General features: G+C 39.2%; 1 protein-coding gene across 11 annotated transcripts in view; it reads right to left on the reverse strand.

Moving 5' to 3' along the window:
* The window catches only part of LOC119742007, a 33,221-nt gene that overhangs the window by 9,125 nt on the left and 9,721 nt on the right, over positions 1-14,375 (reverse strand). For 8 of the 11 annotated variants that reach the window (XM_038218003.1, XM_038218008.1, XM_038218009.1 and 5 more), the window contains exons 4-12: positions 8,283-8,387; positions 7,519-7,575; positions 6,349-6,537; positions 5,451-5,555; positions 3,698-3,886; positions 2,571-2,697; positions 1,563-1,640; positions 939-1,021; positions 405-465 (exon numbers count right to left, since the gene is read on the reverse strand). In XM_038218003.1, the coding sequence (XP_038073931.1) occupies positions 405-465; positions 939-1,021; positions 1,563-1,640; positions 2,571-2,697; positions 3,698-3,886; positions 5,451-5,555; positions 6,349-6,537; positions 7,519-7,575; positions 8,283-8,387 (994 nt within the window). The remainder of the gene's footprint in view (positions 1-404; positions 466-938; positions 1,022-1,562; positions 1,641-2,570; positions 2,698-3,697; positions 3,887-5,450; positions 5,556-6,348; positions 6,538-7,518; positions 7,576-8,282; positions 8,388-14,375) is intronic. The other 3 variants (XM_038218005.1, XM_038218006.1, XM_038218004.1) reach the window with 3 other exon arrangements.

The following is a 14,375-nucleotide window of genomic DNA, read 5'->3' on the forward strand; positions in this document are numbered from 1 at the left end:
TTGTGAAATTGTTCCCCCACAAACCCTCGGACAACACTGAGTGTACAGTGTTTATGAAACTACCTCTGTTAAGGGCAAAAACCAATATTGAATTTACGTCTCCCTGCCCCAAAAATGTTACCACATCAATAGTCATCTCTTTACTCTACACTATTTGTAAATCAATGAGCCGCTGTACTGATGACGTCACACTTTGTTTACATGTGCACTTTCCTATGGAGCCAGTGGAGAACCCACTGTCCACTGAGCACCATAGGAAAGTGCACACGTAAACAAAGTGTGACGTCATTAGTACAGAGGCTTATTTGTCGACAACATTTCTGTTTGAAATAAGAAATACTGTAATGACTTAAAACAGTTTTTTTATTGGATTGACCGAAGACCCATAATTTACATGTACTCACTTTCAGAGGTCGCTAGACTGAGTCTGTTGTTGGGACTTGCTGCCGATGCCGTTGCACCTTGCTGAAGAAAGAAAAGCAGATTAAAATCAAAGTAAACGTCTGAGAGACGTTAGGGTTCACAGATTGGCTTGAAAAAGCCTTATAGTGGACATTGGGCACAGAATATCGTTTGGAAAACCAAATGACTAAATGTGTTGGAAAACAAACTAAAATGAAAAACCCTTATGAACAACAGGCACTGAAGAACTTTAATCATGCATGATGTTAGTGGTTGACATCCAATCGTAACGAAATATTCTTACTCTGTATAAAATTGTCTCAAGCAGGTATCATATAACCAGGGGCCAATTTCACGGCGCTGCTAAGCACAAAAATTTGCTTAGCACAAAAAAAGTATGGTTTATAAAAGCAGGTTACCAGCCAAAACTCCACGCGATGTATATTGCTCGTGATTACCCTGTAGTATTCAGCTGTTGTTTGCGACTGGTCATTACGACTGAGGGATACAAGCTAAAACTGTGAAGAAGTACTAACCGGTAAATTAGGTATCGCCATATTGAAGGATGCTGGGAGAGACTGTCGGTCCGGGCGCGCCTTGGAGGGAACAGTGGGGGCTACTGAGAACAAAACAAATGATGGAAACTCTGTCAATCGTAAGACACAATGTCACAAAAGTCATCCAGGAATTCAATATGACTGTACAACTCTCGTTGAAACTTGAAAACAGGAAAATATCAATAAACAATGTGGAAATGACGGACTTTCTTTTCAAGGCTTCATTTCTTTTTTAATGCCAGTACCCATTTACACTCTTGGGTGGAGAGTGGCAAGTGGGGGTGAAGTGGCTTGCCCAAGGACACAACATATGACCAGCAGCTGGATTCGAACACCTGACCCTCTGATCACGAGTCATAAACCCTAACCACTTGGCAACACTCCCAATGCATATCTGTTATTAAGTCACTATCATTTGGGAAACTATTTGTTTTTCCCAACTAGCTTTACTTTGGAAGCATAGTTGGAAAGCATTAAATGAACCCTCAATATGCAGATATTAGCCCTTGATGTTAAGTAGGTGAAAACTCTTTTGTTGATGAATAAGATGGCTTCAAAATTACAGTCTATTTCTCTGAGTAGGCAGTTGAAATGAAGCCATACCTCTATTGGGCATGAGATACGTGTCTTGCGGCGGCTGCTTGTTTGCTTCGCCATTTTCTGGATCCTTCACAGCAAAACCTTCAAGCAGAGACAAATTAAAAAGAGGTAAACATCTGGAGCTCGTCACAGGAAGCATACAATAGGATGTGGGTTTTCTAGCCAGAGATATACAGACAGAAATGACACATGTATGTTATTTACACAATAACATAATAATGTCTATTTATAAAGCACACATATCCACCAGTATCGGTGCTCAAGGCGCTACATCATTATTACCCTGCTCATTGGGCCAATGACACATTCTAAATACCATCTCAGTTCCCTGGGGAGTATACAGCTCGATGCTGCCTGTTAGGCGCAAAGCAGCTAAAATCAACCACAATAACCATCTCTGCCCTCACAGGTACCCATTTACTCCTGGGTGGGGAGAAGCAATGAGTGACAAAGTGCCTTGCCCAAGGGCACACGCACCATAGCCCCAGGCTGGACTCAAACCCACAACCTGCAGAATTACCCGCAGACCACAAAGTCAATACTCCAGACCACGAGGCCACGGCACTCCACCATCAAACATATTGGTCGATGTTGGATTTTGATACCCGACACTTGTTGTAAAGCTGACCTTTTGGGCGGAGGTGGTGGGTTGGGGTGAGAACCAAGCCCGAAAGGTGTTACACAAGGCCTACAGTGGGGTTTGAACCTGTGACACTCTGGCTATGAGTGGAGAGGATAGATGACTTAGGGACCATGTTAACATATAAACCCAGGAGGGGATTCAAACCAATGAGTGTTTAGTTGTGCTTATCGTCCACACTGGACTTCCGTGGGATTCGAACATGAGACCTTTTGGTTCACTTTATATCGTGGATTGAGATAGGAAGGTGGAATAATTAGAGTAATACATCCTCCCTAAGGACAAATCCAAGGCCTGTGGCTGGATTTGAACCTCACACCATCCAAACACAGTGTGACTTTGATTGCAGATTGTTTCTGTGCCTGACTTACTGAGTCCCAGCTCGTAGGGATGTTGAGGTGTCTTGAGATCCCGTGTCGTCATGGGTCGGATATTGCCGCCGTGTTTCTCGATGAAGAATGCCAACAAATCGTACATCGTTTTCATTTGTGGCTGCTGCTGTGACAAACAATAGGGACTGTAAATAGCTACGTTGTCAAAATAATCTTCCTTCGAAATTCAATGTTTGCAAACAATAAAATATGTCACATTTCAATTTTAAGTAATTTTTTGTGTAGATATTATCGTTATATTCTGTGTTTTGAAACCAACGGCCCCTTTTCCATTTGTGTGCCTTGCCTTTGGGTACAAAACAATTTGAGATGGAATACTCAGGTCGGCAAGATGTTGACTAAGGCCAATCAAAGACTTTTCAAGCTTTGGTCTTTGAAAAGATTTGGATTTAGTACAGAAGAATTTGGAGTAATATTTAGTGGATACATCAGGCCAGTGTTAGAATACACTGATGCTATCTAGCAACTCCGGGTCTAGTTAACCACACAGAGTCATGTTGATATGGGTTTGCAAAATTCTCTTAGGAAGGGATTATGATTATTACGACGATGCTCTTAGATTTCTTAAACTTCAAACACTAGCCAGTAGGAAGGAAGATTATTGACGTAGCTTTGCGAAAACAATTCAGTGTTAACCGTCGGACTGAGTCATTATTCCTTCCTTCCAGGTTTGAAAGCCATAGCAGAAATCTACGGAATAATAAGATGATTACTATCCTCCTGGTGAGCCTAATCGTTTTTTTTCTTAAATAGCCCCATTCCTTATTACATTGGTCTTTTAATTAAACTCTTTGCAGCTCTGCTCAAGTCATCTTGTAGTGTGTTCTGGTTTTAGTGTGGCAGTGGTACAGACCGTGAATTTCACTGTCATGTTTAATTCTGTTTAATGACGATGTTAATATATATAATAATATTTAAATCTATTATTTTGTAAATATACATGTTAATGTTTCACTGTTTGTAACCAACTGTAAAACTGCGAGAACATGGATTTCAAAAAAAAATAAACCAGTAATAATAATAATAAAAAGGAAAATTGAGTTCTTAGCAGTTAACATAAGTTTGAAGGAATCCCATCCAAAAAAAATGTGTGATGTTGAACAAACCTCTTCCTCGATGCTCATCTTAAATGATACCGCCTTATTATCCCACTGGAACTTGTAGTGCTTGATGGTGGGCATGGCCTGAGGGTTGTTAGGCGGCGGATCCTGCCTCATGGACAGAGAGAAGCCGCCCGAGTGAGATTCACTCTTTCGTACGATGATAGATCCATGCTCGGGATTGTTCAATAGAAGCTGGATTGAAAAAGCAGACGTAAAGTAATTAGGCCAAAAAAAAAAAGTCTCCGGTTTCTGGTATGCGCCCGCGTTGCCGTAGCCATGCGCGTCGGCAAAATGAAAAAGTTTTTTTTCTCAATGAAAGATGATGTCTCAAAACTGCCAAACTCACTGGTTTGACTGGAATCCTGCTGCTGCACAATTTTAACGTGTTTTTATATTGGGTTATGGTCGAGAATAAGCTTTATGTGGCCTCTCTGGACTCCCATATATTTGCACTAAGTTTAGTCGGGCACCATTTGCAGTCATCAGCCGACATTTAAAGCAAAAAAATCGGGTAAAAAAAAAAAAAAAAGCTGCGTTGCCGCACCACTTTTTGGGCAAGCTCCATACCAGAAACCGGAGACTTTTTATTTTGGCCTTAGGAATGTTTAATGGAGCGGGGTACCCAGGAACCCGTTCCAGATTGTGGGATCGGGTACTCATAACCAACTTTACAAAATACTTAGTAACTTCTCAGACGCTGAAAAAGAAAAGTTTTGAATGTCATTTGTGGGGAATTTTTAAAATGAAAACCAGTCTACATGAAAAAACATATTTTATGTGTATGATGCTTGCAAAAGTTGCGATTTTCATCATAAAGCTATAAAGCTCACTGTACACATTTGTATCTTGCTGTATTGACGCACCGATGTGGTACATGTAGAACAATGCGCGTGCGCCATGATCGCCGACAGAAATTTGACCAGTGAAAGACTGCAGTCACACGCCAAGTCTTGCGCATACACAAGCACCAAGTGCCGTATCACGCATCTAAACAGAAATTTGGGGAAGTCATTTACCCTTGTGAAGAGGATCCCTGGATAAACTGAACTCAACTGATGCAGTTTTTTCTCCTTAAAAATATGCAATTTTTTAACCCCCAAAACTCTACTTTTTTATATTTTGGGGGTTTGCAATGCTCTGATAAAAAGGTTTTAGTTCAGGGGTTGCTTTTGCCAACAAATGGAACCACCCTGTGAGTTCCTGGCCCCTACATTATCATGTCTAATAGGGGGCAGGAACCTCTCTACCCTGTGGGAACTGAATTATTGTTGGGCCACATATCATTCAGAAACTGTTGAGTAAACTATTCATTAAACTAAACTTGGGGTTGATTCTATCGTTTGGTGTCTCACTCAACAGCAAATACCTTTTGTATTGCTTAGAAGAACAGCAATTTCAAGTTTTGTTTAACAGGGTGAAACTTGAAAATAGCACAGACAGTATACAACTCTCCTATCAAACATACATTCTGAGCAAAGTTGTTCTTTCAATCGAAATCAATCAAGTGACTGTTTTCAACAGTTAAGAGCTTCCAGCCTACGTAAAGCAGGATTGACTGGCTGTGACTGTTTATGTAACTTGACACAGCTATGCTTTGACTGTAGGTGATTGATAAGCCGGCTGTGCTCACTTCCTGCCTGCTTTTGTCTGTTGACTGAATTTGACTGGTCACAGTGCTTGCTTGAAATATGATCTGACTGTTGGTGACTAGCCTGTGTAAAAGGCACTGCAGGGGAAGAGGATTGATTGTCTATACCTCTTGAGCTTCAGCCCGTGTGACCTCAAAGTACCATGTTGGAGGTATGGGGAAATCATCTCGAAATCCTTGCACCAGATCCTCAGGGTAGAAGTGGAATTTCTTCTGCAGAATTAGAAAAGGAAATTGCTACATTCAGTCGATTTATTACTTTGATATGTGGTTGAGGGATTCTTTACTAGGAAAGGACTCGTGGAAATTTAAGGCACTTCAAGACCTCCGAACAACTTTGAAGGTTTTGAATTTTTGACAAATAAGTCTGTTCTGTTCACAGTGACAGTATGTCAGACGAAGTAACTCAACATATTTTGTTTAATTTCTAACACTAAATTAAATACCAGGCATGCAACTGCGAAATCACAAAAAAAGAGGAAATTCAAATTTTGCCCAGACTTTGTACAGTGTTTTTCTATTTTCAATGGCACACATGGGAGGTAGAAAAAGAGGAAATCAGCTGATCCGAGGAAAAGTTGCATGCCTGAAATACACTTTCAGGTCTTGAACTGCTCAGACTCGGACAGGTCTTGAACTGTCTTGAACTGTCTTTCAGGTCTTGAACTGTCAGACTCAGACAGTTTTTTTATGGTCGAGTCACTTGAGACGAGTCCAAGTCTCAAGTCGAGTCCAAGTCCAAGTCATTTGGTTCAAGTCCGGGCCTGAGTCATGATTCGTTTGATTTTAAGTCTGATTCCAAGTCCCCTTTCTGCTGGTATGACTCGAGTCGGGTCCAGGTCACGGAAAGTATGACTCGAGACGGACTCGAGTCCGACTCCTTGACTCGAGTCCTACAAGAATGGACTCACATAATGACTTGGAAGGCTTAGACTCGGATGCAAGCTTGTATCTGAGAGATTCTTGAAATCTCGGCACACTCGCATCTAACAGTGTCTTAGCTCACATTGATATCCTCCGGAGTCTCTCTCTTCTCTCCTGACGGCTGCTTGACAAACGTCTTCTGCTTAGGAGACTTGGCCATGGGGGACTTGCCGGGTGGCTCATGATGAGGTACGATTTTCTTCATTCTCTCAATGATCTCCTCGAGGGCGATGGTTTGGCCTGGCAACAGGTGGATTTTGGGCAGCTCCAGCTGATAAAAAACACAAAAAATCATTATAAAATTATTTAATTTTAGAGATGAAAAATCGTACAGCAATGAAGAAAGAACTATCGGAATATGTGACCAATAAATGAAAATCAAGCACAAGTATATTATTTTGGTGCTGTTTAGAACTACAAACTGAGACTGATTCTGCTCAAAACTATGATTTGGATTTTTTTTTATAGTTACTTCCTTCAGATTTGGGAGTTTGTATTGCTTGTATGTTATAATTCACAAAATACCGTTCTGGGGCTTTAGTCTGGTTTCGGGATGGTGGTCACATATTATTTGTGCACAAATTGTTCAATGCAGTGTCTTCCATTACAATGGCTGATGCACATGCTATCCAAAATGTGGTGTTTTTTTATGAGATTAGTCAGACTTTCTAATCTTGGCAACTTTCTGGTATTGTTACAGGATTACCATCTTTCTGATTTGCCTCCGACTTCAGCTTCCAGGGATGGGAGTGGGGGGGACGAGAACTCCATGAAATAATCAGCAGAGGGTTTGAGGGTCACCGAGGGCCCCAGAGCAACGTAGGGTCTATGGTATACGACTGTATTTGCCTAATGGTACTCCATAAAACACTTAATTCTTTATATATATTCACAGTTTTATAGGTAAAAATACCTGTAGGGTAAAACCTCAGGAATTCCAGATTCCAAAAGTGATTCTTTCAAAATCCTGAAATCAGGGCAAAAATCCTGAAATCAGGGCAAAAATCCTGCTTAAAAAATCCTAAAATCTGGAAAATCGTTCCTGACATTCATCTGTACTTCCAGCTTCAGACTCACACTAGCCTGTCACATTTTAAAAAAATATCAATGAAAATATTCCAAATATCCGAATGACAAGATTTCATGTTTGTATCAGAGAATGGACCGATGTTGATCCTCGAGTTCAGGGGATTGAATTTTGTAACGCTGGAGATGAAGCCGAGGAAAACTACCTAAGCGTATCTCTTCATACCTTGGATATCGCATGGAATCGAATCCACCAATTATCCCTGTCATCTGGTGTGTTCGTCTGGGGGGAAAAAGTGATAAGCGACACATATTTATTTGAATTGATTGAATGAAATAGAAGTACTAGAAGTTTAATTGTCATTAAAGAATGTGTTTTCTTTTTTTTCGGGGGGGGGGGTATTATTTCAATAAATAAAGAGTAAATAAATCTGAAGTGTCAATTGTAGGGCCAGAACTCAGTTAGTAGAGCTGTTGAATGGCATACGGGTCATTTTATAAATATACGGTCCTAAGAGTGACATTTTATTTTGTCCAGTTCCTGTTACCTTGGTACTTCGTAACTTACTATTCAAGTATATTAAGAATTACTCCATTTTTTATTTGTTGGGTAGGTAGTACATGTATGCTACTTGTTATCATTCTTGAGGATGACTGCATTAAGGAGTGCATCAGAATTATAAAAATAAAATACTTGGTGCAAAACACTCCAGAGCCCCATATCGATTACACGCATGCAAATTTTAACTGGCAAGGTCTTTGTGCAAAATTTTCCAACTGCCGCAGCACGCAGTTGAAGCTGGCAGTTTCGAATATCCGAATATTCGGTCAAATGCAGTTTCGGGTAGTCGAATACTAAATTATTCCGAAATGGACAGCCCTATGAGGCAGAAGAAAAACGCTGTACATGTGTGTGCAAAATCTTGTGAAAGAGGAAGATTCTGAGAAATCTAAACAGAGAATGGAACTGATAGTAGTGGAAGATTTTACCTTGAATTTGTACTGTCCTGCTTTGCATTTCATGCCGAGTTTGGTCTTCTCTTTGTTGTCTGGTGTGAAGTTGCAGTTTCTGTCAATGTTCAATGAATCTAATGGCTGCAAGAATTTAAAAAAAAAAAGGGAAAAACTGAGATGAGTAAAAAAAAACTAAAAGAACACACTAAAAAATGTCATGGAGGTAGGCAGGAAAACAATTATTTTGTAACATTTTTAATGATTGTCTGTTGTTCTTTTATACTTACTTTGTTTACTTACGGATACTTTTAGCAGTATTTTTAAATAATTAACCTGTTTAATTGTTTAATTAACTAATAAAACACACAAAGAATTGCATACAGAAGACCTTTTTTCAAAATTATACCAGATTCTAAATTTTTGGCCAAAAGTGGCTATAAAAACATTTGAGGTCAGCAATTTGGTCACAAAACAAATCCAGATAGGTCAGGGTTTTTTTGGCTTGAAGGTCTCACAAGAATTTAGAAACTTCCATAATCTTATTGTAATCACATACAGCTGTTGGTTAGCTATATTTGTAATTGTTTATAGTACTGTGTATATATTTTCTTTGTATTTACTGTGACAATAATGTGTTATGTGTTCAAAGCCATTTTTCTAAAAAAAATTCAAACTTTGAGTGTCAATATACAGGAACAATTATGAAAAACAGATCTTGTTTCCCCGATCCACCCTGCCACATTTGCTAGAAAGCTTCTTAAACCCAACAAAAATAAAAACTGTTCAGTAATTAAACACCAAAGGAAATAAGCCTCTGCAATTGTTTTTTTTTTCTCAGATGAAATCAACTGTTCTTTGTCTCTTTATATTTTTACTGTTACGTGGAGAATATGTTGTTATATGAAGTAAAACATGGGTACCCTGGTACCCACAAGAAAAACCCAACCCCAAAATTCAAATCCCGGAAGTTGTCTGAAGGGCCTTATAGCTTTACGGTGTAAACTGCAACTTTCGCAAGCGTCATCTGTCGCGCGTTAAATTACACATAAACATGACATCTGTTTTGGTTTCCAATGTAGCCTGGTTTTCATTTTGAAAATTCCCCCAAAATGGCATTCAAAACCTTTCTTTTTCATTGTCTGAAAAGTTACTAACTAATTTGTAAAGTTGGTTGCGGGTACCTGATCCCATAATCTGGAACCGGTTCCTGGCATCAGCGGTCGGGTACTCCAGTACCCGGTTCCGATGCACAGCCATAGAGAATACTAAGAATTTCAAAACCAAATGTTGAAATTTGGGCAGACTTGGGGCAGTTGGTATTGAGCAATATTTGGGCACTGACAAAGGAAATTGTGGAAAACTCTGAACAAGGAAATGACATGTTACAAAAACATGGACTATGTTAAGAGTATTGTGGCACATTTAGTTTCACTTTCTTCTCTTTACACATTCAGTGTATACTGACATGGTTTGGATCACTGCACAGTCATGTACTGACAGATTACAAATTTATGTGTATGCTGAAGAGTAAATATTGAATGTTCCTGATCATGTATATTTTGACTCTGTCACTCTATCGCGACTGACAAAGTTTGTAAATGTGTTAAATTTTGTTGTCAAAATATAAGCCTACTTGCCCAACTGCACCATTATGAGTAGTGCCAGCAGTAATATTCTGAAACACTAAACGGTTCTACGGTATTGTTTTCAAAAGCCAAAAACATCAAGCCAAGGAAACTAAATAAATAACCACAACCTACTTCCAAATTGAAACAGGAAGGATGGGATGAAGAAATAATCCAGTACCACACAATACAATTCTTATCATAATGAGACCATAAATAGTACTAACCAAACATAATCAAAAGATCTGAATATTTAGGTTATCCTTACAAAAAAAACGGAACATATGGTGAAAAAAAAAACACTCATTGACATCAAGATTAAACAAAAGTAAAACATACCCAACAAAATCCTAAAAAAAATATTTCCATGTCAAATCCATTGATTGATTACAATCTTATAAAACAACACCACAAGTACAGACTATTATAACAAGTACATTGTACATGTACAAGGACAACCTGCTATGACCTTTTACAATATTAAGGATGCAACAAAAAGTCTTTAGTAATCCTAACACATTTCGACATTTCAGTGGGAAAGATGTTCATTCACACACACACACTGAAACGTCATCCATTTTCTGAGCACATTGCATAGGGCCCACGTACACATATATCTGACATAAAATTCCAGTCACGTCTCTTGACATTCAAACGGATAATTTGTAGATAAAAAGATTTTCAAAATGTATGAGTCACAATTGGACCTTGTGCACCATGTTCCTAATTCACAAATCAAATCAAATATTTAAACAGTGATCTTCTGGAACAAATCTGTTCTGAGTCAAGTTTTACAAGTTCAGAATGAATCCAGCTCATTCAAAAGGAGTGTAAATTGCGTCACTGGCATGTCAAGTACCGAGTCTTTGGCTAAATATGGACTTTCTGTGTTTGTTTCTTTGGTTGTTTTGGCAACAGGAGTTTAAACTGGGGCAGACAGTTACAAAGACCATAAACGTTGGAGTTGCGAAGAAAAAAAAATAGAAAGACAACAGAAAATATAGCACTCCCATATCTTTTTTTGAATGAGTATTTAGAGGGTGTCAGCTGATTTTATTCCCATGCTGATGCGCAAGGTGGCTCACAAATATTCAAAAAAAAATTAGTTGCTTTGTATGATGGTACTCAAAACTAAACAGCTGGGTTACGTCAAGTTGATTCCCAAAATGCTTTCCTCGCCTTTCACCTGAAATGAACATGGTTAATATTTTAGCATGACTGCTAAGTAAATCTAGTTCTTACCTTACATGTGTGCATGTATTTTATGATTCCTACATGTGGTCTCCCAGACCCCTCCCCCCCCCCACCCCTCCCCACCCCACCCCCAAATATTATTTTTTGGGGTTTCCTCCTACTTCTGAAACTAAAATCTCACTCCTGATCTCCTCTTCATTGACAGCTGGGACCTACAATGTACATTGTAGGGCCAATTTCTTAGAGATACTGAGTCAAAAGAATTTGCTAACCACAGAAGAAAAAAAAATTGCTTAGCGAAACACCGGTTACCAGCCAAAATACATGGACTGTATTGCTTGTAACTGGTTCTCTGCCGCATTTCTGCTTAGCACAGAATCTGTTCAGCAATATTTTCTGGTCACTACCCTTCCTTGAAATCCCCCCCCCCCCCCCAGATCAGGAAACCCAGGATCAGAGAGAAATTAAATCTTACAAGGATAACAAATGGGTCACCAGAATACAAATCTCATGCTGTTTCCAACAAGGATCAATATACATGTAGTACATTGAGATGAAATTGGCACAGTATTGAAGACAAACATCCAAAGGTTAGAACGGACCTCAATATATTGACTCTCTTGGAGAAAAATCAATCTACTTCAAGACCACTGTTCATTTGCCTGATGTGAAGTAATACATGTAGATTATGTTAAAAAAGAAGAAGATATGTTGAGTAATATTATATGGCGAGGTTTAGTTTACACAAAACCATAACTTACCGGTTCTTGTTTAGGAAACAAAAACGTTTGACTCAAATCTCATATTCACTTTCAATATTGCGGCTGTTTGTTTGAAATCAGACCCAGGGTTTTTGTGCGTGATACATGTAGGCCAACTTCCTCTAACCATGGAGCTGTGTTTAATAGCTCCATGCTCTAACAAATATAGTTTCATGATCAGGGTTGTATGTTCACATACTGATTATAACTTAGAAAACTTGGCGCTAAGAGCTTATTTTGTGTTGTCGAGTGTTGGCAAAAAAATGCATTTCTCCTAATGTTACAATGTATGTCCACATGCTGATAACTTGGTCAATTCGCTAAAGGGTTAGGGATGGTGGGTAGGGTGACACCCCCATTGTTTTGTTGGCAAAATGGTTGTTCTTTGGCACAATTTGTGTTTGACAAATATGCTGGTTTTTTTGCAGGTTTTTTTCCGGGGGGGGGGGGGGGGCAAAGCAATTTTTTTTCATTATATTCTCAATATTTCTTTTTTTCCGAGCATGAGCAGGGGAGCATTTGCCCTATCCCCCCCATAAAATTAACAGCAACATGGCTTTGCACCTCTTTTTCCTTTTCCCCCCCTTTTTTCCCCTCTTTTTTTTTTTTTGATTTCCGGGGGGGGGGGGGGGGGGGGTGGGCGGCGCTGGGCAAGCGCCCCCCTTGCCCCCCCTTGCAATGCCCATGTGCGAGGAATAGCGCCACCTATTGTTCGATAGTGTCTAAGATTGTACGCTTTAAACAGCACCCCAAAACACAGACAGTGTCCAGCCCCTCCCCCCCCCCCCCCCCACACTTCATAATGTATCTTTAACGTCACCTATACAATGTAACCAGAGTTTACATGCGTTTTCCATTTTTTTCTCATTATTAAATATCATTCTGATGAAAGTAATTTCCGCATTTGAATGATTGTATCAGAAAAGGCCACGGGAAGACAATATTAAGAGTTCCCTTTCATATTCCAATATTTTGTAGGCAAAAACAAAAGTTCTAAAATGGGCAAACATAGGGGGAATTAACATGTAAAAAATAAAAATCATCAAACCGGTAGATTTACTGTTATCCTGGAACTCCTAGTCTGCTTTTGTATTGTCAACACACCTGATCTGACCTGTACTGTGGAAGATATTACCATACAATGTACATGTACCAGTGTGTGTCTTTTATCCACTAGAGTTGTTTGGAAGCCTTTAGACTGAGTCTTTGCGCTACAATGGCATATTGAAATGCATGGAAAACATATGGCCTTGAACAACTTCAAACCTAAAGGGGACCTTTACGTGTACAAATGTACAGACATGGAAGAATGTTGTACATATTGTACCCATACCGGTAGCTTCTTCTATTCAAATGATCACTGTTATTGATCAAATCCATGATGGCTACCAACGCAACAGCAAACATTTCCCTATTAATAGCATCCCAGATTTTCCAAAGTTTATGTCATTTATCACCATAAACGCCCACTAAACATTACTTTTTTTATGGCTGCTGGCCAACAAAATGATCATTCTACTGCTCTGAATACGAAAGAAATCTATCTGCTAAAATAATAAAATCAATATCCTAGGATGCATGGACCAGTACCTGCATTTTCTTAGAATGTGCCAAGTGAAAATGAAAGATTTTTTTCCATCAAGGAAAATTCAACAAAAGTCTTGCATGTACACTGTTGGCCTGCAACTAAATGTATGTGTGTGCAATGTAGAACTTGTAGATCTTGTAAATCTGTGCTTACAATGATTTTCAGACATCCTTGCTTGACCACTGGCATTTAGTAAAAAAAAAAAAAAAGGCAGCGGGGCTCAGGTCAAAAAAGTAATTTTACACAAAAGAATCCACTGCAGTATAATAGTACTTATTCATAAATACCTCAGACAGTTTAGCTATTCCTATTGGTCGAGAGCCCGTCACGTGGCCGGTCTTAAACGGATGATAAAGACATGGCTAGCTGGTCTTAAACACTTTTCCAGTGTCACAATAAAATGTGGACTCCTAAAAATCCAGTGCCTCTTACCGTTTCATTGGTTGAACGTTCACAATCCTCACGTAGGCATGCGCAACACTACAAGCGAGTCAGAATTTTATAGTTCTAAATTCAAAACGCAACGCCCCAGGTGCGTTCTGCGTGACATCGCGCAGAACATGTTACGCGCGCGTCAATCTCCATAAAAGGGTTGTTTACATCTTACTCGCCAGCAGAACACTCCATTATTTTGCTAGAGGGATGTTTCAAAAAGCATGAAGTGAACTTGTTGAACAAAATCGGGATTTTTTGAACGAATTATTTGATATTTTTTACGGATAAGGTATTTATGAATGGGAATAAATATGTGCTCGGTCGGTATTTATCACTCTGTTTAATACCGCTTATAGTCTGGGTGCTGATAATTACCCTCGCCTCCGGCTCGGGTAATTATCAGCACCCAGACTCTAAGCGGTATTAAACGAGTGATAAAAACCTCCGGAGCACACATTTATTCCCTTAGTATAACCACAAGGGGTCAGTATTAATCGCAAAAGGAAATAAACAAAAACAGTTTACA

The sequence above is a fragment of the Patiria miniata genome, unplaced genomic scaffold, assembly GCF_015706575.1.
Source record: "Patiria miniata isolate m_02_andy unplaced genomic scaffold, ASM1570657v1 HiC_scaffold_5, whole genome shotgun sequence".
NCBI lineage: Eukaryota > Metazoa > Echinodermata > Asteroidea > Valvatida > Asterinidae > Patiria > Patiria miniata.